Below are 27699 nucleotides of genomic sequence, written 5' to 3' on the forward strand. Positions count from 1 at the left end.
AAAGTCATAGAATCATAAAAAATACAACTGGAAGAGATCTTCAAATGTCATGTCATCTGTCCCCCTCTGAATGACAGGACTGTCATACTTGATAGGTGGTCCTCAGCTCCTCTTACAAACCTCCAGGACTGCCCGAAGCAAAGAAGATTTTATTCCAGTCCTACCTTCCCTAGCACGAAAAACCTAATTCTAATGCAGTATCTCAGTCTTTTTCTAGCTTGCACTCATTAATTCTTATTTTTGCTCTGCATGACAGACTTTTCTTGTCCTTGGAGATGGTGATATGTTCCCCCCTAGTCTCTTGTTCAGGCTCATTCCTTCCTCTCCCCACTGCAATGGAAGGGACTGTTTTTTTTTCATCTCTGGCCATTCTCCATCTGCTTTTGAGTCTCTTCTGGGTTCTCCTCCTGAAAAGCAACTTGCAAAACCCTCTGCCTTCACTACAGGTGAAACTGGTGTAAACAGTGCATCTCTAGGAACGGAGATGCTTTCACATCATTTCATAAGTCAGCCACGATGAATATTGTGTGACCTACACCAAGACTCTGAAGATTTTCACTTCCTCTATCAGCAGTAGCAAAAATATATTATTCCAAATTGTATGCACAGGTATTAGACAGAAAATCAGATTTAGATTCTATTCTTCCCCACTGCTTATTTTTCTACCTCTGGATCTTCTTTTACAATGAAGGAGTTGTAAAAGTCTCAGACACAAAAGGAATAAACTGCTCAAAAGCTTCATCTTTCTTACTATACAATCTGAAAAATTTCATATGGATAAATATTAACGGAACCAAAACACATCAGAAATATTGATGTGACAGACCGTCGCATATCATACCTGAATTCATAACACATTTATCTTAAAAAACACAGGCTGTGTTTATGCTGTCAGCCAAGACAATAATAAGGAGTAAATAAGCAGTAAATGACAGTCTGCACTGGAACCTGAACCCCTACTGCCAGGGGAAAAACACACTGGCTGGACTCGAGTCCAGCTGAGACTGGACTGTGGCCACAGCATTTTCCTTTTCCCTTTTGTTCTGAAAGTTTCAGCGAGGCTACAGCAGGTAACGGCATTAGGGTTCAGCTCTGACAGTCAAGAACGGGAGGGGAGGAATGCCTGTCTCTCAGAAAGGATGCACTGCTAAAATTGAGGTCAGCCTGTGTCAGTGTGTCTGTCCACAAAGGACCCCGTAGTCTACAATTCAATTGTAAAGTGGGGTTGGTTACAACTTTGACTAACACCCAACATATCTACATTGTAAATATGATCACAGCTGTACAGGAGATACATAGATATAAAACTATAATTTTTATATATACACACACATATATAAATATGGTGGAAAATGGATACAGAAGTGAATGGTAGTTCCAAGTGTGGCTTTACTAAACAGTAAGTTTGATTTCAAGACTTGTCTCAGAGAGGAGATGGAATAAAAAAGACAACCATTTCAGAGCCAGGATTTGATCAGATATATTAACTAACATTCAACAAACCCGGATTCGATTTCAAACTTTTCCCCAAAACACTTATTGAGGTGAGTATGATTTCATTCTTTCATTCTTACAAATCGATTTAAAAATATTTCAATAATCTCCTTGTAATAAAGTTTTAATTATTATCATTTTTTTCCCCTACCTGAATCTGTATTTCTTGCTGGAAGTCAAGATATCATTAAGTAGAGAGTTCCAGAAATTATGGCTAGAAATACCACAAAAATCTCAGAACATGCTGCAAAAAATTTTGAAAATATACATAACATTTGAAAATATACTAGATTTGTAGTAAGATTTTATTTTGAGTGAAAATGCAAAAATAAACACTGGCCATAAAATGAGAGTTGGAAAAAAAAGAAACCACGCAGGAAAAGAAAACTCATTATAAGTAAGAAAAGAGAAAGATATTAAAGGAGAGAATAAGAAACTTGAAGTTGCTCCAGCATGAACAAAACAACAATATTGTCAGTCAGCACCTTACTATGATCTTGGCACCGCACTTCTGGGGATTTTAACTGGACAAACAGGCCACTATAAACACTCAAGCAGGATGTTGCTAACAATGAACAAGCTGCATTGTAAAAAAGCAGATGGAATAAAACTCATATATGCCAAGAAGACAGGATATAAAGGGCCTTGAAGAAAGTAGCATTCAGGACAGGAACAAAAAAAAAAAGAGAATAGGAAATTCAGTGTTTAAGGTTTGATTTCCAGTTCTTAACAGCATGAAAGCCATATCAACAGTTTGTGTTTAAGAGAAATAAAGCAAATTACATAATTTATTCAAGCACTTTCAGAATAGTTAGTTTGGCCATTGCTTAATTCATCCTGCTTCAGGCCAGTGGAAAAATTATAATCAACTTCTGCTGAAACAGACCTACCTACATAAACCGCTTCCGTGAATTCTGTTGGCCTCAGATAACTAAATGGATCATTAACAATCCATGTAATCATGTGGAAGGGCCACTTGCGCTAGAAGTAATGTAGATTTCAAGAAACTCCAAGATTAAGAGACAATGATCACAAATCATGGCTCTCCAATTCAACCTCCCTACACTCAAGTGAATTCCATGAGAGTGTTCTCATTTTTCACTGAATTTCACTGAATTTCTAGAGTTGGAAGGGACCATAGAGATCATCTAGTCCAACTCCCAAAGGAGTTTTTAAGGAAGTTTTTTTAAGGAAGAGATCACAGATGTAAGGACTGAGGATTACACAATGAAGTTTCTTGCAGTTCCTCAACTTGAAATATTAAAGTGAGTTTCTGCAAAGTATATATTTCTCATGAAGCAAATCATTATCTCTCAAAATTTCCAGAACGTGTTTTTCAGAAGTGCTTTTTGTCTTTTTTGACTTTGTCTCCCTGACTCAGTGAGTTATATGGTGCGCTAGTCTGTATTGTGTCATTGAAAATATGAGTCTAACATTTGTGATTTATTAATGATTGAGCTAAGAGAAAAAAAATGAGTAGCAAAATCATAGATGTAATGACTGATGAGCATATATTGGTTAAGCAAGGGAATAGGAGAGCAGCCATGGGGCATGTTAAGCCTGGGTTTGCATCTTTGATCCAAAAAAAGGGCATAAACATAGACACAAGAAAACAACAAGACCTATAAAGCTGAAAAAACTTCACTAACCAAGTTATATCAAGCACCTGGTTATAACCACTAAGCCACGGTAAGAACTAAGTCAATGTCTGCTATGACACATCTGTGGCAGCAGATGGAACACAGTTTGTGAAATAACCAGAAACAATTGCCTAAACTATGTAAATTTTTCAATGATGTCACCCTACTTTGAGGTAGCATTTCTGTGAAAAAAGAAAATAAAAATAACCCAAACATCCCAAGATTTCCAGATCAGAGAAGACAAGGGGTAATTTAGTCTCTGGATAATAGGAAACTCTTGAACTGCACTTGGACAGTCCTCAGAGGCTAGATCATCAAGTTGTGCAAGCAGGATAACATGTAATCCATCCTCAATACTATTGGATGAACAGTAGGAGAGCCTGGAGAAAGTATCTGATTAATGTCTCATGATAATGAACCATGCCTTCCTGTTCTATTGCATATTAACACAAGGATGCAGAGGAGGTTTAAAGAAGTTGTAATGTAACAGTAGAGGCAAACTAAAACAATGAGATAAGTCACATTCAGATAATAATTCAGGCAATGGCAATAGTTGTCTAATAACACTGAGCCTAAGATCAAAGGTGGCCTTACAGTCTCAAGATCCAAGAAGAAAGAAACATCTGTGATGCCCTGAGAAGAGCCACCAGTCTCTGAAGCCAACCGCAGGACTCGGGGAAACACGGAAACTGTGAGCAGGAGAGCTTGGTCAGCACTGTCCACAGAGGAGTCAACTGGACTTTTCAGCAGTATACAGGTATTTTGGGCACAGGACGAAAATTCTTGCCAGGTCCAAGAGTTTTTAAGGAAGTTTTTTTAAGGAAGAGATCACAGATGTAAGGACTGAGGATTACACAATGAAGTTTCTTGCAGTTCCTCAACTTGAAATATTAAAGTGAGTTTCTGCAAAGTATATATTTCTCATGAAGCAAATCATTATCTCTCAAAATTTCCAGAACGTGTTTTTCAGAAGTGCTTTTTGTCTTTTTTGACTTTGTCTCCCTGACTCAGTGAGTTATATGGTGCGCTAGTCTGTATTGTGTCATTGAAAATATGAGTCTAACATTTGTGATTTATTAATGATTGAGCTAAGAGAAAAAAAATGAGTAGCAAAATCATAGATGTAATGACTGATGAGCATATATTGGTTAAGCAAGGGAATAGGAGAGCAGCCATGGGGCATGTTAAGCCTGGGTTTGCATCTTTGATCCAAAAAAAGGGCATAAACATAGACACAAGAAAACAACAAGACCTATAAAGCTGAAAAAACTTCACTAACCAAGTTATATCAAGCACCTGGTTATAACCACTAAGCCACGGTAAGAACTAAGTCAATGTCTGCTATGACACATCTGTGGCAGCAGATGGAACACAGTTTGTGAAATAACCAGAAACAATTGCCTAAACTATGTAAATTTTTCAATGATGTCACCCTACTTTGAGGTAGCATTTCTGTGAAAAAAGAAAATAAAAATAACCCAAACATCCCAAGATTTCCAGATCAGAGAAGACAAGGGGTAATTTAGTCTCTGGATAATAGGAAACTCTTGAACTGCACTTGGACAGTCCTCAGAGGCTAGATCATCAAGTTGTGCAAGCAGGATAACATGTAATCCATCCTCAATACTATTGGATGAACAGTAGGAGAGCCTGGAGAAAGTATCTGATTAATGTCTCATGATAATGAACCATGCCTTCCTGTTCTATTGCATATTAACACAAGGATGCAGAGGAGGTTTAAAGAAGTTGTAATGTAACAGTAGAGGCAAACTAAAACAATGAGATAAGTCACATTCAGATAATAATTCAGGCAATGGCAATAGTTGTCTAATAACACTGAGCCTAAGATCAAAGGTGGCCTTACAGTCTCAAGATCCAAGAAGAAAGAAACATCTGTGATGCCCTGAGAAGAGCCACCAGTCTCTGAAGCCAACCGCAGGACTCGGGGAAACACGGAAACTGTGAGCAGGAGAGCTTGGTCAGCACTGTCCACAGAGGAGTCAACTGGACTTTTCAGCAGTATACAGGTATTTTGGGCACAGGACGAAAATTCTTGCCAGGTCCAATGGGTGAGATGGACCTACTGAGTAAGTCATAGCTCTCATAACCTTAAAGTTAGTGTCTGATATAAGCCTCAGCTGAGTAAAGACTAAGTGGAAAATCGGTGAGTAAAGCAGTGGGAAGAAGTGTGGTATAATTAGGCCAGTGACTGGGATATGAGAGGTAGTGAGAGATTCAGACTGTTGCAGTATTACTTAAGTTTCAAATAACGCAAAAAATACTGTACTCTATAACTACAAAAGGATGGGAGAGATTATAGTAGATGCTAGAACTGATACAATTAAAAGACACAAAAATATTTTCTCTACTGTTATTAAGCACCATGGGAAGGCCACTGCCAGGTCTTTGAAATCCAAATATAAACTCCAAGAATTCATAACGTTATATGTTCGGATCCGTTAGAGCATGTTAGTGGGCCTATGCAGTGTTACCATTAAATAACAATGACAGTGCTAGAGAAATTTAATGCATTTAGAGACTGGTGGTGACTGGTCAAACTATTGTAATTTTTGGGTTTACCAATAATATAAAGGATTGTGACTCCTGGGTCCTTAGCTATTTAAGTCAACAGTATGATACCCTAATTGAAGTTATAAGATTAAAGTGTAAGAAATTGCAGAATGTAAGAATGATCAATTTTTTCCTGTAACTGTGAAGCTAGACTTGAAAGACCAGCAATTATCCTGACCTTATTTTCTCAAATTCTTGGCTTCTGTTTGAACTGCATTTTCAGTAGTTCAGCCTTTCAAGTTAACAGAATAAATTAATTTGCTTGCCATTTCTTCACAATTAGTGTTACTCAAATAAATGAGACTAGTCTCCAAATATGATTTAGTGAATTAAATTCAGATTGGTCTAAGGTAGCTATTAACAATGGGGACAGTATCAGGGAAAATATCAAGATTCAGTGAGTGCTGGTAAACTGAATTACCAATGAATAATAAATTACTATGGGGTAGGAAGCAGACTGTATGCATTAGTGATTCCCATCTACATATCTGCAGTAAAGTACAGTTCAAAAATTAAATCTTCTAACCAAACTCTTATGCTTACATAAATCCATAAATCTCAAATCCTGGATAATCTTTTGCACTTCTACGTGTATGAAAATGTCTGACCATTCTAAATTTTTCAATCCCTAAAAATGAACAAGCAAACATCATCTTAATTATTTGACTTCTGTTTCAGTGGGGCTGGCTTCTTTTCCAGGTGACTCATTCCCCTTTGCAACTATGCAATAGGCAGCCTATGGTATGTCACTAAGAAGTGTCTGCTTACATATACAGAAAAGAAGTTTAATGAATCATGAAGCCATGATGCAGTAACAATAGCATGTCCTCAAGCAAAAGGTATAAAACCGTCACAGAACAGACCAGAAACATCTGTTTCAAAATCTGCCATAAATGGAAGTGTTTATGTATTTTTTACCTTATTTTCCTTTGTCAGAAAATGTTTTGTTGATGACAAGCTGAAATGTCACTCCCCATTTTTGACTTGATCCTTTTTGGGACTAAAATCTGACTGGTTTACTGTGATCCGCACTTCAGAAATGTGAATCTTAGAAGATTCTCACAGTGCAACACAGTGACTTTTAGTAATAGGATGTTTCTTGAACAGATCTTTTTTTCAAACATATATGCCTTTATACCCCACGCCCCCTATTTAAAAGTGTTGCCTTGCTTTCACGCAAATTCAGTTTGAGCAGTACAACCTGTTAGTTGGAAATGCAACTACAAAATTGGTTAAGTCCAGCTTATTTACCCTTGGAAATGCATGTTAAGTAAACACACTAAACAAAAATAGCACTGTAGGTTTTGGAGTATATGATATCTGGGAAAAGAATGTCTATTGGCTTTATCTGCGAAAGCTGTACAAAACAGTAGGGCAACACTGTTTCTATACCTATTATTTCTAGATGCATCCATAAGGTAAACAACAGCCACCACCTCCAGTTAATGAGTAAATGTGGTGAGGAATTAAAGGAAAGGATGCATTCTTGATTGAAACTTTACTAACTTCTTTAAAAACAATAGTTCTGTAGAATGAAGCAGTAACATTACTCTGTCTTAAGATTTTCCCTATATTCCTATAATAACCATAAAGCTGTATAGTTATTTACCCTTCATAAAGATAGAAATAACAAGATGTTTCGCTACACTGTTAAAAAACATTTTCGATGTAGCGTTTCCTGATATTGAACAAAATAAACACTGTCACCACATCTTGTGACAAAAACGTAAAACATCTTTAAAGGTTGGCATAGCTATTGCATGAAATAAGTCTACAGAGAAAAAAAAAGTTACTTGAGAAAGGAGAATGAGACTTTTGGAATAGTTAACTACAGAGCAGCTGGCACAGATTAGCCTATGTCCTCATACAATCAAAATGTTTCTGTTAGAGAACTTGAGATAACTAGCTTGAGAGCATTTAAGCGTATTCCCGTATTTTTTTTTCCAATTTAATCAAGCATTATCTCATGAGATATGACTGCATCATCCCAGTACAACTGAAGAATTACCAACCCTACACTATTTTTATATATATATATGTTTTTAATATCAGGTTATTGGGCTTGATTTTTATCTGCAGTGTACGCCAATTATTATTGGCTTAACACAAGACACATCATGGCAAAATCAGCTCAGGGGACGAAAGAAACATTGCATGAAAACTCTGGCTACCGATTCACAAGTGAGGCCAAAATGAGTGAAACTACAGTCTCAGAAATCCATAGCAGAAATACATGTCCAGGGAAGGAATCTGACTCGGGCCACAGTCAGTGCCAAAGCAAGCTGTAGCGGATTTAGAGTCACCATCAGCTGGCCTCCCCAAGGAAGAACAGCATCAAGAACACAGCAGACTTCAAGTGCATTCAAGACACCTTATAGAGAGGGGTGCTGGACCAATGATTGCTCCATTTGAAGAACAGGACGTTTGGAATGTAAAGGTATTTCTTACCGTGTAGAAATTCAGTATTAAAATAAATGTTGCTATTATCAACCATGGCTGCCTACACATGGGCAAAAAGATAAATCCATAATCATTCCAGAATTTCCAATAAAATATTTATGAACTCAAGTTCTATCATTATTTGAGTTAAATCCTGCTTCCTCTGACTCATATCAATGTGACACATAAATGCCAATATGTCTGTTTCACTAAGGCAGTGCATTTATTAACTTGAACAAAGTATGATTTGGCTTTTCTTCATTTAAAAAATGAAATAATAGATCTTATTATTAGGCTCAGATTACTAGACGACCATAGGTCAAATCTGAGGCCCTTTGAAGTAGTTGAGAATTTGCTAGCAACAAAATAAGGATTTCTCCAAACTGAATCACATCCGTCTGTTATGTGTGTCACTCAGGGCAACCATGCCCAGGAGAAGCCTTTTCATTCTGAGAGTTTATTTTTCTCTTCTCCAGGGCTCAGTTGCTCAGCAGAGATTTATGCTTAGGAAGATAAATATCTCGAAATATATGATTAAGTTCAATAGTCATATTGATATACCTTCAAAAAGGCTGAGCTTTTATCCTATTCTTGAAAAGAAGATAGGTGAATAGAGAGCTGGAAGGAAAACTTGCTTACAGAGAAGGATGTCAGCAAAGGGCATTGGTGAAAGTGTCACAATTTCCTCAAATTGCTGTATGAAGACCTCAGAGAAACAGAAAGCATGTGAAAATGAGTAAGAGTGCACCCACATGGAACTGCTGAATTTCATCCAAATCTGAATTTAAAGCATGGGTGCTGAAAAAATGGGAGATGTCCTCACTGGGAGCAAAGTGTGAGTTTGAATACAGAATGGAAGGAGTGTAACAAGCAGGAGCAAAATTGCAGCTCTGAGAGATAGCTTCTAAGGCTCCTGAGGAACTTCCACCTATGTATCTCAGGCAATTGCATAGTCACTATTAATACAACATTTCAGTGCATCTGTAATACAGTTAACCCACATCACGTGTAATAAGGGAAAATGATATTAACTCCATTTTAAGGATGTGAAAATTATAGGCAGGATAAGCATTTTTCCCAAGGCTAAAGCAGGACTTGGCCTGAGCAACAGTGCTGGTCACTGAGCTAAACTCCCCTCTGTTTTTAACCCTGCTTCTCTGATCCATCCCTGGAGTGGTAACATTGAGAAGTGTATTTAACGCTCTGGTTAGTGCGTAATGACTGTCTGTTGCTATGATTGTGTCTGTTGGGGGATGTTTCATTACTGGTTCTCATGTTTCAGGGCTCAGTTCTTACAGTGTAATCAAACTGGAAAAAATGTAAATCAGAGTTTTCTTGATATTATTGAATGCATGTATTGTCTTTCTACATTTAACAAGAAGATTTTTTTTAAAATATTCTTCCCCTGCTCCCTTCATCTCTGGAGATTTCCAAAGCAGCTCTGTGTAGCTTTATGTTTATCAGACTTTTTTCTCCTTTTCCTCTCTGAGACAGGAAGCCGAGGGTTTTGACCTCCTTTGGATCTCTCCCAGTGTCAGGAGGTGGTCTGTTCAAAAAGATTCCATGACACTGATCTCTTCCTGATTTATCAGATAGCTAGGTCAATAAATAAGGTCTCTACTGTTTTCTTCGACCGCTGTAAAATAACCAATGGACTATTCTGAGAGTTAATTATCAAATCTTTTGAGTTTTTCTTTCAAGGAACAAGCGTTATCTTTCCAGGTAGTAAATTCTACTGTAGCGTAATTCAGCAAAGACTGCCTAATTGTAGAAGCTCTGTCTCACATTAAGCAGTTCATTTAAGTAAAATGTTAACACTGAAGACCTCTTTCTTCCTTATAAATTTTTCTCTGTCCTTCTATGAGTTTATTTTCTCATAGTCACAAAAACCTTTACTGTTTATCAAAAGGTTATAGAGCAATTGTTATGTCCAACAAATCCACCAAGTGACAAGAATAATTTTTCCATCTGCATCCTTCTTGCCAAAATGCTCATCCTTTGTGCTGTTATTGTCCCCCCATACAACTGGCCCAGGTGAGGCGGTTCATTTGATATTCGATACAACCCATCAGAAATATCTCCATCACTAGGTTAGAAAGCATCTTTTTTGAGACGCAGTGAAACCAAGGAAATGTGGAAGGATCCAGCAACTGCCAAGACAGCTCTCTTTAAATATTCTGGCAGAAGTAATCAGAGCACTCCTAAAAGATTATATAGCCCAATCTGAACTGATCTACTATTTTATTGGAAACTTTTAATTGAAAATAATAGTTAAATGGTTATTTATCAACAGATTCCACTGACAGTTCACAATTGCGGGCTACCAAAGGTCAGTCAATAGGCGTAAGCTTGCAAAAATCCCCAGAACACAGTCAAACTCTTTTTCTACTCTCTTTCTCTTTGTTTCTGTACATTATATTATTTCAACTGTGATATTCCTTTTATAAGTTACATATTTAATATGACTTTACTGGCTATTGAAAATATGCTTATTAAAAAAATGCTCATTTTGCCTACAGGCTATTCCCTCAAGATTTAATGAAGTATTGGAATTCAAGGAACTCACAAATCCTAACACCAACTCTGCCTTTGATTGAGAATAAATAACTTTGATAACTTCTCTGTTTTGATTTATTCGTGCTTGCACTGACGTTATTATCAGTAACTTTTCTCCCAGTCGGGTAAATTTTGGTTAGATTCTCTAAACAACAACTCAAAAAAGTAGGACGTTTACTGGAGATTATGTGATAAATATTATATACTGTTTTTAACAAAAAGCTTCTACACTGATTATTTCTAGAAATTCTCGTACTGCATTTTAAAACACAAATAATAAACAGATGGAGACCATTTCTGCAGGACAGACTGAACCAGAACAAATGAATGCTTATCTTATTTCCCTACAGAACATGCGAAGTGATATAATCACAAAGCAACTGTTCCACACGCTGCCAAAAATGATCAAAACCACTGCCACATAATACATGTGCATACAACATGGGGGCTACCAGAGAAAGGTAGAAGATTTTATGCCTTGGTCATGGTAGAGAAGACAAATCTCACCATTTGTCATGGGGTAATGGGAACCACTCAGGCAGAGAATGACCAACAATGTAATGAAATAGATGCCATAGATTCCTCTCAACACGGAGCCTCCTCGTACATTACTGGGTTAAGTCACAGCCCACACTTGCTGTGCCTGCTGGAACTGTGGCCTGGGTGAGAGTCTCAGTCGGTGTTAAATCAGAGAGAGCATCCAAATTAGACAAATGGCCCAAATCCAAAGTACCCACTGTAAACTGTACTTAGTATTACACTATCCTATGCACAACTGAGCTTTTTCCCAGTACAGAATTACATTTCAAATTTTATCCAGCACTGTATACCATGGAATCTAATGTTAGGCTTAACAATAAACAAAGTAAGAGTCTTAAAATAAACTACAGACAAACATTTCCTTTGCATTTTTTTTATTAACACACACACACGCCCCCACCCCACCAACCGCCTTGGGGTGATCAGGAAAGACCAATGATTTCTAGCTGCTGAATTTCTTTTTTGTCTTGAAGAATCTGGGGTAATACCATCCCTATTTCCAGCTCTCTTAACACTTGGTGTTTAATAATCCCACAAGTCATTTTTGGTGAAAAATGTGTTGCAAGAGGGAACAAATCAGTCATTTCTGTTTTAGTCTGTTCATATACTTTCTATTTCTCCTGTACAGATGAACTTTACCTTTGAGGCTCACAATTCTGTCCTTAACAAAGACTGAAGCTAATACTAATGGGCTAATACTAAAGGGCCTACAGAAGGGAACCAAAGAGTTCCCTTCTACTACAGGCAGTAATTTAGAAAAACAAAAGAAAGCTAATTGTGTTAGAGACAAACAAGTCCTAATATAAAAGAGGAAGTCTCTCTTTTTTCCTATTTCAAACACATATTAAGAGCAGTTTAGTGCTTACACTGTGTAATATTTGTTATTTCCTCATTCATCACTTATTCAGACCAATTTTAATTGTGTTTGCATTACTCTCCCTGTCTACATCCCCAGTGGTATATAGTTTTGCTTTCAAAAAAATTTTAGGTTGAACTGGAATAGGACACTGAACTGTAAAATGCTGGGAAATTCACATCAGGAGGATGCATTCATGGAGAGCTGCACAGCTGGCCAACAGAATGAACACATTACCACAAGACTACTGGGAATTAGTGAAAGAACTAGAAAGCACAAGTACGGGGGGAAAAGTATTCTTCACTAGTTTTGCATTGGATCTGATATATTTCAGACAGCTGAAACAAAAGCTGTAAAAGTCTCAAGAGACTGCCTAGTTTGTTTAGGAGATGTTATAACCTCAAGTCAGAAATCCATATTCTTCTACCAGGAAATATTTATCAAATTCACCTAAAAGAAAACTTTAATGTGCTGATCTCTTCTAGAAAAATGTCTTCAGAAGATTTGTTGGTAGTTAACATTGTCCAGTCATAACAATCACATATCTTACATCCAGTTTGGTTGAGGTACAGGACAGAGTAGGATGTCTTCCCATTGCAAGCGATGGGAGCATACAATAATGTGACTACATCTGATAACTAGTCTTTCAATTCATACCTCTCGCACTGTGCAGAAATGAATCTGCTACCCACTGACATCCTTTTTTCCTTCCTAATATCTGAAAAAAATTCCCTGGCTATTGGCAATCCTAAAATACAGCTTATCTTTGTGAAGCTCTGCAGTAGCATCTATCTGATCAGCCATGCAGCTATCAAATCAGGCAATTCACACTTAATCTCACTGTCTCGCATCTTTCACCATGTCACTTATCATGCTTTATATTACATCAATCAGCAAACTCACTTCAAAAGCATGCTCCCGGCCCAAATTAAAACATACGTGCAAGGCAAACATGTGCCTTAACCCACTGGCACAAACCTGGCTAAAAACATTGTGTAAAAAACTTCTGCTGCTTTGGGAAATGCAACTCACATTTTAAAATCTTGGTTGTTGAATAACACATGCAGTTGCATGCTGAGAATATAAATTCTAATCGACTCATTTTAGGATTGCAGATGATTTAGCAGCAATGGGAAAGAACAGAAGACTGGATTAAACCTCAGACCCGTTCATTTTCATAATGATACGATTTTGCTCAAATATCAAATAACTTGCCTTACCTTATGCAGTCTAATAGAAAATTTATATAAAAGTTAAAAATATAGGCAGACTGCAGTTTAAAATGCAGATCCAAATTGCTAGGTTAAAGGACTGAGCAATACTTGTAGTTAAAATAATGTCACATCTCATACAATTTTACTGATTCAAAGCCTCAGAATTGCGAAAGCAAATGCATCTGAGATAAGCCTGTGTAGGATAAGCCCCTTCAACCAAACATAATGAATGCTAAGGCGGGTAAAAATAGATAAGGCGGTAAAAAATTGCAATGATAATAAGAATGGCAGAGAGTTTCAGACTCCTGGATTTCAAAGAGGAAACTTTTGACGCCTGCCTTTTATACCAAGCTTGTTACTCACACAAATATTAGCTTGGTAGATAGGATCAAAAGACATCTAAGCATCAAATAAGAATCAGCCCCCACGGTTCTTGAGGATCCTCGGTGTACATAAAAGCAAAAGTAAAATCTATCCACAGAATATATGAAAAAAACTCCCAACAAAACAGGAACTACAAACAGAACTTAAGTTTAAGTACCCTGACATCTCTTCCTGAACTCCTTTCTCTTTTCTCGCCCCAAGGAATTGCTTGTGTTGGTTTCTGGCCTGCGTATTCATACCAGCATTGAGGAGTAATACATAAGAGTTACAAACAAAAAGATTTCTTCACATTTTCAAGGACTAGTTACTCCAAGTTTCAGCATTTATTTTTTTTAAAATCTTTTTTTTCCTCCCCTTGCAGTTGCAGAGCTATGAAATTAAGGAAATACATCTGTACTCAAAGAAAAGCAAATTAATTTTTCAAGTGATTATTTTTTGTTTAGAAGTCAATACTGTAACAGTAATTAAAACAGCTGTAGAAATAATTAAAACAAGCATATATGTTCTGCTACCAGGTATGTGAACTCCTCCTTTCCCTCCCCCAGTGACATACTCTAGCAATAGTAAGGTGACATCACTAAAGGTCACAACCAGAAGTTCAGAGTTTGACAGATGGGCTATAATTGAGCTACCCCCCCATGGCATACACAAAAATTTCATAAGTTTTTACAACAGCACTCTCTTAAAGCAGAGGATAGTGGAAAGCATAGGGACGGAAAATCTGTTTCTATTTCAGTTGTGTATCTGGTAAGATGGAAAATTTTTCAAGTCTACACAGATGGTAAATAAATTTCTGCTACATGAGGCAGTTCCTGGAATAAAGAAATTTTCTCAAATAACAAGTGCCAATTTTTTTTTTTTCAGCAAGACTTATTTTTAACTTTCCCAGGGACTTGTTGAGAGAGCTGGAGAAGTGTCCTTTCACCTTCAGAATCCTGCTCTAACTCCAGAAATAGCCTCTAATATCGTTCTCAGCATAGACGAGTTTTCTTTACACTTTAAAAGACATTTCAAAGCAAAGATCAAAGCTCCGTAATTATACTTCGCTGCTGGTAAACACTCCCTCTGAACAGGCTAGAAAATAAGAAATTTCTGTTTAAGCCCTAAGACAATTATCAGTGACTAACCACTGACATTTAAACTGTCATTGTTATGCTTTGTGAGGCAATGCTGTTGACACAAGAGAGCTTGTCCTCCACGAACGAAACGTAATGGAAAGGACAGAGAGAGGAAGCCCAGAATCAGAGACCAAGTCGCTGCAGACCATGCCTGCTAAGGAAGCTGTGAAAGAGACACAGAATATTTAGGGTTTTGTCAGATAGACTCATAAATGGATTTGTGCAGGGGTTTTGTGCAATCGTAGAAATGAGTGCGGGGCCAGGGGACTGGGCACTATTATCACCACTACAAAGCTAGCTCTTGAGATTGTTTGGGACAGCTCTACCCCTCATACCAAAGGGGAGTCAGAGTTGTAGAAGCCACTCACCCTTTTCTCCAACAACTTCGTACTCCTGTCCTAGTCTGTTCGTGTGACTGCACAGCTCTGCTTGGCTGCTGCCTTCAGCCTGAAATCAAGCCCTGTGAAACGATGATGTTTACAAGGAGAAAAAGACACAGTATTCTCCTGTCACTGAGTGATCCTTCCTTTACATATGCCTAAGCTTCAAAAGGCAAAGAAGTTTAACACTGCCACACTGAGCTTAGAATGTGAAGTAAGTAAGTAAATAAATAAATAAATAGAAGTATTTCTGACATGGCAGGAGTGACGGGGAAGAATTAGTGATCTTAACATGCTGTCTAGAAGAGTATGGATAGGATGAAGACGGGATTTTTTTGTCTACAGTGTGGATAACCTAGAAAAAAATGAATTGACGTTCTAATCGGAGGCTTCTGTTACTACTCCCAAGAGCGTAAAATTCAGGAATGTATGTATTTCTTCTGAATCTTACTTCCCCACAGTCATAACTATTCATAGACTTCAATCTGCAAAAACACAATCGATTGATTTAAAACATATATTGAAAAAGAACTATTGAAGAAGATTTACAATATGACTTCTCTAAAAGCTTAAAATGTTGGTGAAATGTGCTAAACTACAAGTCCTGCAGAATATTTACCCACAAAAATACAATCAAGGTACAGATATGGAGGAATTTCTCCCCAAAGTGTCTCTGTTACTGGGAGTATTGAGAAAGGCCTGGAGACAGACAAACTGATCAACTGGGAGTCATTTTCGTGAGCTGAGAAAGCTTGTGCATTTAAAGGTTGAATGATCACTTTACATGGAAAATCAATTTTCACCTACTTATTTTCCTAGTCTTATCCCACCTATAAGACAATCTCTCACTATGCCTGGGGGTTTTTTGTCCTATTTCTTCTCTTATTCACTCTCTGGCTATTTTACTTCCCATGTAAGTGTAAAGCCTAAACAGGATATTGCTCATCTACCACATCATCTTGTCATCATCTATCAAGCAGTAGACAATATTTGTAAACAGGTGAGTTTACCATGTTGGAATAGATTCAGTAGATATAGTAAGGTGTGATTTACACATTCAGCCAGTACTAAATTTGAGTGAGGTAAATACAGCTTGGCATTTATAAGAAGTGTAGTGTTTCAGAAAACCTCAATGTAGGAAAGTAATTTAGCTTACCTTCCCAAATTTTTCTTGTAGTCATGCTTTTTCATTTTCAATGCAGTAAAAATGGCAGCTTTTTAAAGATTTTGAAGCTAAAATTACATGCAGCAGAGGCCACAAGCTTTAGCACTGCTGAATTTTTTCCTGTATTTCATGCCTTCATATCAAACAGCCACAAATCACATATAAATGATTATTAGTGCATGCAAACCATATTTTTTTAAGAAGGTTGAGTATACCACCCAAGAGATTAAAAGATGTAGCACAAGAACAGAATCAACTCTTTAATGATTTTTTTTATGGGTATATTAGATGATAAATTTTATATTAAAGCAAAACTGTCCTAATTAAAAAGAAACTCGGAATATCCAAATAGAATTGTTTTATTGAAACTGCAGTGTGTAAAACTGTTTGAGATGGAGGCATCTTACAGAAAAGGATAAATAAAATTCCATTTAACATAAATATTTTACATTTTGCATTTTCATTCTAATCCCTGTGTAAGGTGAGACTGCAAAAACAATGTGAAACTTAAGATATGAAAGTTATTGCTGTAATATGGCACATTATTGACGGACATCCTCACGTTACAGTGAGCCAATTTTTCATTAACGCAGTGGGCACATGCCAAGTTCCTTATGTTCCATTGTTATAAAAGTGTTAGACGTCAGCTGTGGCAGTTATGAAGGAGAGCAAAGATCTGGTTTACATTTGCCATACATTTACCCCAACGCACACAGACACACATACATACAGAGAGAAGCTGTACTGCTGTCTGGATTTTTTTCATAGAAGGAAGAATATCCCTCTAAATTTGAATTCATAACCATTTTAGGCCATATCCTCTTCAGCTTGGAACAGTTTTTGGCAGGAGAAACAGCATTGTTTCATTTTGTAAAGCCATATCCAATACACCCTATCTGTGACATAGATCCCCTTGTCTTTATCAACCTCTTCTGTTGCCGTTAAGAGAGAGCAGTAGAAGGACATAAGCAACACATTTTTAGGTATTTCAATCATATGTACTACCATGGCAGGAAGCAAGGAAAAGAAAACAAAAAGGAAACAAAATACCACAAAAAAAAAAAAAAAAAAAAAGGGAAAAACCCCTTCAAAAAACCCCCCCCTGAGTCTATATAGGGGGAAATGCCTTTGCTTTGATGTAGAAAAAAAAAAAAAAAAAAAAAAAAAAAAACCAAAAAAAAAAAAAAAAAAAAAAGTGGAAAACCCCTTGCAGATAGCTCCCACCTTGCTGCAATTCAGCCCATGGTGGGGGTATCTCTGCTCCTTTGCTTTTAACTACTGCATGGGAATTGGTGAGACACCTTTGGACTTACCCACCACTGCACCACCATGGCCAAATACTCCTTGACAGCAGGGGCAACGAGCTTACTGCTGTAAAGCCTCAAGCCCCAGAGCTGGTGGGCTGCTCTCCTCTGCCCCATCCTCAGACTCAGCACCACTAACAGAAAAGCTTTTAATTTTGGCACAGGTCATGTCTGCAGCAGAAGATTGTGCTGAAAAAGCTTCCCTGCCATAGCTATGGATTCAAAGTCTCCTTAGCATAGGGAGGGGTGCTCTATTACTGACTTTACAGGTTACTGATGGGTTTGATGATTTTTGATGGAAGTTGTATCTCTGTGTGCCTCTCAGGTCTCTCCATTTTCACTTCATTGTTAATTCAAAGTGAATATTATAAGTGCCAGGTGAACAATTCAAGGAAGCAAAATACTTTTTAAAATTCCTCTTTAACCAATGGAAAAGTGTGTTGTGGATGGTGTTGTCATGTAATCCAGAAGGTTTTGCCCGAGTGTTTCAATTCCACTTCTCATTTGATAAACTGTTAAATTTGGGTTTTCAGTACTATGTCCATTTATTTCTTCCAAGACAGCTTCCCTCAAAAATGCAGTGTTGATTACAAATCTGGTGTTATTTTAGGAAGTGATCATTACTCTATTTAACACGACCTACAACTGAGAATTTATAGACTACAAACAGCAAATAATTGGACCTTACCAATCAGAACTTTTTAAAGATGTGTTTTAAAAACAAACAGAAAATGTTTTAAAACTTTTCTTCCAGCCAATTATTGCGAACCTGGACAAAATTAGACATTTCTGAGTATGAAATGTATGAAACGAACGCTCTCTACATTGATTCCTGGGAGCATGTAATAACACTTTGGTGAAGTGACATTATAGTGTGTGACTACGAACTGTGTATAAATACAAATACTCTCATGACCATTTTAGGTAGCTAAACTCCAACTAATGCATAACTTGATGTGCAACAGTCTCTTGGTTTGCAGTCTAGACAACGCTGGCAGCCTTTAAAATTTATTGCTGAACACTGTCACAAAAATGTGTCAAAGTAAAATTTGCATAAAGGTTATACTGTAATGGCCTGGCAATCATCCCATCCTGTTCTGAGCTTGTTTTAAATACTTTTTAGATTGTTTGAAATACATCATACTTCAGTCCAAACACAAAGGAAGTCTGTGGGAAAGCATTCTTTAGCTTCCCAGATGGAGATAATATTTATGATACATATTTTTGTGAGAGCAACAGAGAAAATTCATGGTCATCTAATCACAATAATAGGAATACTTTATGACCACCACTTTCTACTAATTTCCATAGATAACAAGCATAATTTAAAAAAAAATTAGATCCAACTGTTTTAGTCCATTTATAGTTTTGAACCACATCATCATTATTAAATGGTAAATTTAGGAAGCAAGTTTTCAATCCAGAAAAGAGAAACAAATATTCATGACAGCCAAGAAGGTTTCAGTTTTTTTTAAAGAAATCATACTATTTGTTTTGCTTTACTTGCAGCTCTTGCCAGATTCTTCCCAATGCCTTCAAAATTATGACCATTTAATAGCAATGTGCAAATGCAGCAAATTCTTTGTGGTGAAGCAACTGTGGATCTCAGTAATAGTTGCCCACTGTACTATTACTACTGTAGCTCTGAGACATGTGGGTAGCAACTAACCTTTGAAAAAGCTGCTGTGGCTTAGGAACCCTCATCAATTTTGATGGTGCTCATATTCACGTTATGAGTTTGGAAAACCAGATCCACGTTCTTTCCTAAAACCTTTAGAAAGTTTGAGAAAACTTTGAAAAAGCTTTAGAAAGTCTGAAAATGACAAGAGACGCAGAAATGGAACAAAAGCAATTCCAAATTTCATACATGATGAACTAGATTGCATCACTGACTAACATATATATGTTACTACTTAAAATTGGTAGGAAAAAGGAATTAATCATAAATTTATCCCCATTCAACAGAGACAGAATTCAGGTAAAGGGAGATTAAGACATCCAAAAGACATACTTGTGAAAGGTCTTTAAACGGGGTCCCTGGTATTTTACCAGCAATAAAATAAGATCTAAAATGTCGGATACTATTGTTCACAACAAGCTCACATTACTTTTTATATAAGAATCTAATGCTGACATGTGAGTGCTCAGTTAAAAAGGATTATGCAGTGTGAATAGTAGAGGTGACAGGGAATAAACTGTAAGGAAACCATTTCAGTAAAATAGGTAGCTCTTATGATTTTTTTGGAAGCTTTCCTACTACCTCTCCCAGGTACCTCACCAGGAAGACTAAACCAACAGGCAAGGCTCAACAGGCTTCAATTTACAGTGTGATACAAGTAGAAGCTCCTGGAAGAACTTAACTTTCTAACTCGCCATAAAAAGCATAGTTTTTGCCTTGTAAAACAGAATTTATTACAGATCGTAACGGAAGAGAGTCAGCCTTCAGATCTCATGGGCAAGCATAATACTTATGGCAAATATGGATGCAAAGGCACAAATTCAACCAAGCAATTTTTTCATTTTCTAACATTAGTATAATTATAATTGATTAAATAATGCAACAAAATAACAATACAGAAAATGCAAACCCACACTTTAAAAATTCACAGCTTTCATGGTGGGGGGAAAGGTGCTGCTACAAAGTCCTGTGCCACCCCAGGTAACCTTCTACCAGGGATTCTTCCTACATTTACTGCCATCCTTCTGATAATCCTTTTCTGAAATTAATTTGCATCTCATTTGCACTGGCTGCGACTGTCATGCTTACATTAGCCGTGTCCTTAAGTATCCTTTGCAAACCACACAACATTTAATCTAGAAATCTGGATTAAAATAGTAGCAATAAACATTAGAAATAGGCCTGACTATTCTACTCGTTAGTCTTGCAGGAGTGACTTTGACATAACATCAGCTGTTTGAAACTGGAAAGCTTCTAAGCAGGCCCATCACGATGAAATGCAAGTAGAAAATATTAAAAGTCTTGTAGAAGAGGGATGAGGAATTACACTGAAATATTTGCTTACATCATTCCATTATCACTGAGAGACAAGCAAAACTTTTTAATAAGACTGAGATGCAGTCTGAGATTACCTGTGAAGAGAAACCGATGCAAATTCCTCACGTATATTCCAGTTAGTTCGATACTCCAATTAACCCTTCCCAACACAGTATTCTAGGCTTTACGTTTTCTTGGCAGGAATACAGCTGACAAAACAAACTTCAAATAACTGGCCACAATGCATCAGTTACATTTCCCAAAACCAATCACTATGTATAGATCTCTTATTTCACTGCACCATGTGCAGTAAATTTGCCAGTACTTTATCATCTCTAACCTTATAGAATTTATTAATACTTTTAATCTAAAATCCCTGCAGCACACCAGAAGTTTCACATTAGAAAAGCACCCCAAAAGTTTCAGAATTAATACATTAAATAAACAACCAGAACTTCAAATGCTGATTCAAAGTTTGTCTGAACTATTTTGCACTTGATTTCCAAGTCCAAGGGAGTTTATTTTTGGAAGGTTTATTCCATAGCTCCTTCTATGGATCTCTCAAAAAATTACCACGACAATAGTCTTTCTTCAGTGACGGGGCAGTTCTAGAACCTGTTTCTTCCACAGGTTGATGAAAATAACAATATTAAGCATTGCAAAGAAACATTGCTGTGAGATGTCTTAGAAAAAAAGCTGCTTTCAGAACAGCAAATTTTTGTTTACTTAAATCATTATGATTTGGAATATAAAACATAGGAGGTGTTAGAAAAGTACTTCATTATTGCAATGAAAACCAGATTTTCAGTAAACTGTGTTTCACTGCAAGTGTAAAGGCATGCAAATATATGAGAAAACAATTGAACAGGTAAGTAACAATTTTGACATGTAACTGTTCATTTGTGCATGCTAATTCAATTCTTTCTCTTCTGATATTCAGATATTAAACTACATTGTATCAAAGCAACCCAATTATGTAAGGAATGCTTCATGCATTGACTCTGGATCAAATCAGAATATACTTACATATTTGTGTATATTCAGTGAAAAATCTGTTTATCTTTTCACAGAATTTTTCCCCCCCCCTCAATCTTCTGGTGCTATGTTGCTAAGCTAGTCTGTGGATTGAATTTTGTTTTTAAATATTAACTACAACTTCCTGAGCCTTATTAAAAAGCCTATTATTGGTAATTCTATCTTTTTGCACACCGAATGCTTTCAACACTCCATCTCCACTTTTCTTTTAATGCAGGGATACTACAATCCTCTATGAATTAAGCCAAATGCTATTTGCTGTTATGGTGAGCTTTTTGTTTATTGTTTTCCCCACAGCCATGACTCACTTTGAATTTTATTAAAAATTATAGAAAATATAATATTATCCTACAGGAGAGAGAAACAAACAGCTACAGCTGGTTCTCTAGCTGTTTTCTCCCCATTTATAGAGAACAAACTCCAAGCAAAAAAATCTAAGATTGAGGGGGGTAAGAACAATGAAATATAGGGAAGAAGCAAAAATTTCTTTTTGTAAGTGGATTTCATTGGTGTTTCATTTTTTGTTTTAAATTTCATGGATTTTTTACTCAAACTATTCAAAGTTGCAACACCACAACTGTGATTGCATTCAGGAAGTGACTGGTGAGAACTTACTGTGAAACTCTATGCCTCAACCCACCTTTTTACACTGATGTTGAATGAAATAGATTTTTTTTTTTGTGTTGAAAAATAATTTAACTTAATCTATTAGAGTTCTGGTGCACTTGGGTACCTGCTTAATATCCCCCAGCAGGGATTTTTCTGATTATCCCTAAGCTCGATGAGATCAGCAGCTTGGAGAATACAAACATTTGCAAAATCTTTCACAAGGCAATGGCCATTTTTCCCCGCTTTAAAATCACTGTATAATAATTAAATACTATCCTTTTGTTGGTATTCTCTTAATAATTGATACTCTTCTGGTTTTGTATGATATTGTTCTCTAAAAGCTCTCTCACATTATACACATGAACATACACACAAGCTGTTGGGATGCCCCAAGCATGACAGTTTGCTCATTAGTTCCAAAGATAAATTCAATCTTTAGAGATTCAGAAAGTACAATTCTCAAATGAAATGACTATTTTAAAATCTAAAATTTATTTAAAGCACATAGGAGGGTTTAGTTGGTGTAACCACATATAGTTAACCCTTTTATGCTTCTGCTACTCTGAACAATTAATAACCATCAATGTCACATAGTAGGCAAACTGAATTGATTATCAACCAACACAAAAAAAATAGCAAAGCTTGATTATTGAGGGATCTTTCAATTAGACCCAACATCATTAACTTCTCACAATTAAATTCAGCCACTTCCTATTTCTGACCCTTAGGAATTCTTTCTGGGAAACCAAAGGAAAAGAAGGTGCTGTGTATCAACCATCTGAACCCTGGTGACTTGAGGGAGCAAAGAACGCTGCCACAGCTGGACCTGTTTGGAAAAAGTATCTTCAGTGTCAGCACATCCATCATGACTAAAGTAATTTACTGAAATGGAGCTAGTGCTGGTCAAAGATGCTAAACTTTAAGCCCTTAAGCCCTCAAACCTGCATTCATCTGCAGAGCAACAGATCCATACTGTCTCACCTCAACTTTGGTCTGAAGACAGCAGATCTAAAGATAAGAGGGGAGGTCATGCTCTGTTGCCACAATTAAAAGCAGTTTAAAATATGTTAATGAGGAACAGGTTTTCAGAAGAATTTAGTACCAGCTAGAGCAGAATGATGTCTTTGCAAAGGTCCTAAGAACTTAACTATCATGGCAGCAGCTGAGGTTCAGCACCTTTCTATGATGCCCCAAGGTGCTATCTCAAGATTTGGGTTGCCAAATTCAGCAATTCATCTCCATGTGCCTTTTCCTGTATTCTGACCTCTGTGAGTACGCATTTATGTGCAACTATAATTGACACTCAGCATTAATCAGACAATTGTGTGTTTTAGGCCTTAACTGCACTGTTTGAACTGCTGACCTTGAGAGAAAAGGTTTTATATACCATTCCCAATCCCTTAAGTCTTCCTGTCACTGCAAAGCAAATACTTAACTTTTATGGATGGATTCGGTTTCAAGTCTGCTGTTTTTCTAATGTTTTGTTAAAATTACAAAAGTGGCTTTTCAGGGAAAGTTTGTAAACATAGGCACATTTTTCATTACAGATTATTACCAACACAGACAGGCTTTTGTGAAATAGTTCATGATTAGAGATAAGCGATAAAATCCTGCACACAGGAACACTGTCTCTAGAAGTGTCCTAAGAACTTAGAGATAAATAATACCAGAAGCAAAAGCAGATCGTATCTTTTACCCTCTGCCAAACATTTTACAGTTATTGGTAAAGACTTCTTTAGCCAAAGTGGTATGAGGTTACTCCTTCAGATCCACAGACTCCATCCCCTTTTACAGTGCACATAGCTCCACAGTTGCTGCAACCACGTAACTCTCAACCACCCTTGAAGCAACTCCTTGTTTCACTCCTTTCTCTGCTCATGCCCTTTCTTAGTTTTTCTTCACCATTAGACTCACTGGAATTTTTACATTCTGTCTTTTTAAATGTTTAATGACAACAAACACAAGTCACAAATATATTCTCAAACATAATTCTTGTGAGTGCACATTTAAAAGATGAGTATATGACCTCAAAACAAGACACAAGGAGATTTGTAGAAACTAGCAACATCAAAGCTTTTAAGTAATACAGCATGGTACACTGAAAGTTAATGTGGGCAGTCACAGCACAGTGACTGTATATATATATATGGAATAAAAAGAGGTTTTATCTATATTTTCAATAATACTTATAGGGCTTTGAAATTACAGTATAAAAATTAATCTTGTTAACAGTAGGAAATGCACGCATCAATACTAACAACTGCGATTAGTAAAAACAAAAATGAGATGCTAAAGTGTAACAGCTGAGCATATGGTTATAATAGCCAATTAGTTCTCAAATATGATGTTAATTTGGTTAATTTTTTTTTTGTTTTAAACTTGAAGTGTTTTCTACAGATGGTTAAGTTTAACATTTCTGTTACTCCTAGTCAAGTTTCTGTTTTTTAATTGTAACTCAGAGCCACACTCACTGCAAGATCGGTTGAACAGTTACTATGTTAACTGTGATTGCATGAACTGCTACAGAGAGACTGGCTTGGAGAGCTTCTGAAACCTTTTGCAAAAGTACAGCTTCCAACCATATCAACGGAGTGTCAATACAAACAGAAGTGTTACACAAGGGAGCAATGGCCAGCAGCTCAGGATGATGTGTTGGCATACGATGCCTTGTATATGTGAATTTGTGCTTTAGTAAAACGGGTACTGAGGCACTACAGGTGATAGGAAAGAAAAACCCACACACTAGAAACCAGATTTAAAAGAAAAACAACAACAGACCAAAGATCTTTGACAAAGATGTCAAATGAAAAAGGCAAAGGGGAAGAAACAATTACAAATTGGTTATTAGCAAGAATAAGCAGCATAGCTGGGAAAGCCAGACTTTGAGATGAATTCTGTAGTGGTACAGCCAGCACATCTCCTCCCATGAAAGCCAATGGGAATTTTGTTGCCAGAGAGTCTGTCCATTAAACATTCGTAAAGATACTCTTCCTTGTTTTGTGTAGACAGTGAAACTCTCTGGTTGCTTTAAAATTACAGAACATTTTTTTCAAACTCACCAATACTTCTTTTTGCAAGAACATATGCTCATGGGGCTGAGCTGAAAACCAAAGAACTACTGAAAAATATTTCCACTCCTTTTTTCTCTTTGAATGTTTTGTTGCACTTTTTCCCTATTCTCTTTTTTCAGAAAGGCTTCCAAACCTTTAGACACTATCTGTTTCCCAAGAGGGCTAATGATACCTGATAGCAGCAGAAAATCAAGAATAAAACCAAATCCACAGAAGATACTTATTCATTTAGACTCGAACAAAATATATAAAATTATATATATACAAAGTAAAGTGAATATAAGGCACCTCCCAAATTCACAGCTCAGCCATTTTCAGACCTTAAAAAAGGCTCAATGAACTCCGTTGTTGTATAGACACACTATTTTCAAAACTGTTTGAAGAAAAATCTCACAAGTCCTTGAAGCAAGGCTGAAAAATGCATTTCATCTCCAACAAATTAGTCATAGAACCACCTTCATAAGAAATTGGGGCAAAACATTAGAAAAAAATCTCTGCAGCTTATGAGCATCCTACCTTTCTTTTGCGCAGTTTCACTTGACTGTCTGAATGTTCTTGTGTGGTCGAATGATCCCTTACGTGTAAACACTGAATGTCTTCTGCTGAACTGACATTTGAAAGGCATTTGTTTTCAGGGGCCACTTGAGGCTCTGTGAAACCACTTCCATCCAGACCATTTTCCACTGCCGGGATGAGAGAGCAAGGAGAAGATTGCATAAGGCAGTCGCTGGATTCCACCGCTGAGCATAGCTGTCTATCACTGCTGGTGCATGATTCAGAAGAAATCCCACTCTCTACCACATTACACTCAGACTTTCCAAGCCCGTCTTTAAAAGCATCAGATTTCCGGCGCTGTTGTGCAATTACAGCAGTATGAAGCAGCTGCTTCCCAGGCATAATAATTTCTTTCACATTTGGAGAATTAGAAAGATTTTCTTTCTCTACATCTAATCCTTCATTTAAGCCTTCGTAATTACAAAGCTCCAGGCCTTGCCCAATACTGCCACAAACATCGTCTTCTTTCATCTCCTCTTTAGGAACTGTGTCACAGCCAGCTTCCTCACTTGTATCTCCAATTATTCCAGATGGTTCTGTTGCCTTGTTACTCTCTGTTATTGGTAGCACCTGTGTTAAGGAGCCTGCTCCGTTTATATTCTTCTCTTCATCATTTGTTTCCCTTCCTGCAGCAGTGATGTGGTAATTAACACTATCCAGGTTGAGCGCTGAATAGTCATCATCGTCATCAGACACATGGACTAGAGTTTCTGTGCTGGCCTCCAGAAAATGCTCCTCATCCTCGTGGTTGTCGTTCTCATCCACCTCCTTTGAAACATTTCCCAGCTGCTTCCCAGGGCAGCCAATCAGCTCCCCACTATAGCAGCACTCTGGAAACGAAGCACATTTTTCTTTCCGATCCGAGCTCAAAACTTCATCTTTTTCCATACTTGTCTGCAAGTTATCAGCTACGAGTCCGTGACGACATGCTGTATTATACTCCACAGACTCCAAAGCCAATCCCATCCACTGGGTCACATGCTCTTCCCAGCTTTTCTTCCTGATTGCTAGAGACATGTCATAACAGTTCAGCAGCCGGCTGAGAGGTACCTTCCGACCAGGACCAGAGGAGATGTCATGGCTGCTGTACACTGCTCCAGAGGGACAGAGGGTTTCATCTTTTTAACATCTGCAAAAAATAATAATAATAATAATAATAAAAAAATCAGGTTATTGAATCATCTCCAAAGAAAAAAAAGAAAGGGAAGGAACAGTTTAAACAAAAGTGTAAAAGCAAGATAAGACTGCAGGACCAGAAGGACAGGAATTTAGAAGACTGTTTTGTTTAGAGTTTTAATACTTTTCATACAAAACTTGACAGCACCCATAATTCATTATAACTTTTTTTCTGATTAGTCTCCAATATCAAGTAAACAAAAATTGTATAAACAGGCACATGGACAGGCAAGTAGCTCTGGAGCCAAATTTTGACAATAAGTCTCTCTTCACTATGTCTGTCATAAGATATTAATTTCCATGGGTATAAATGGCATTATGTCTTATGATTGCTTTGCACACAAAGTTATTTTGTATTTCTTCCTCACCCAGAGATACTCATGGAGTGCAGAATTCTGGCTGTTCCCCAGAGAGGTAGAAAAGAACTCAAGGGTTATTCCAAATTTACCAAAGTTATAAACTACTTGTCTTAGAGTAGCTTTGGCCCATTCAGTGGCTCTCATTTTTATTGTTATTGTTTCACCCTCTTCAGGACAAGTTGTAATTACAAGTGTTACATGAAACTTCAAGGGAAATAAGCCATTGTGTGGTAATAAA

General features: G+C 37.0%; 1 protein-coding gene across 2 annotated transcripts in view; it reads right to left on the minus strand.

Annotated features, from left to right (window-relative positions):
* The window catches only part of DLC1 (DLC1 Rho GTPase activating protein), a 226116-nt gene that overhangs the window by 184705 nt on the left and 13712 nt on the right, over positions 1 to 27699 (minus strand). For both annotated transcript variants that reach the window (XM_014945601.1, XM_014945600.1), the window contains exon 2: positions 25888 to 27055. In XM_014945601.1, coding sequence (XP_014801087.1) covers positions 25888 to 26943 — 1056 coding nt within the window. In that variant the 5' untranslated portion in view covers positions 26944 to 27055. The remainder of the gene's footprint in view (positions 1 to 25887; positions 27056 to 27699) is intronic.

This window comes from Calidris pugnax, unplaced genomic scaffold (assembly GCF_001431845.1).
Source record: "Calidris pugnax isolate Ruff unplaced genomic scaffold, ASM143184v1 scaffold58, whole genome shotgun sequence".
Lineage (NCBI taxonomy): Eukaryota > Metazoa > Chordata > Aves > Charadriiformes > Scolopacidae > Calidris > Calidris pugnax.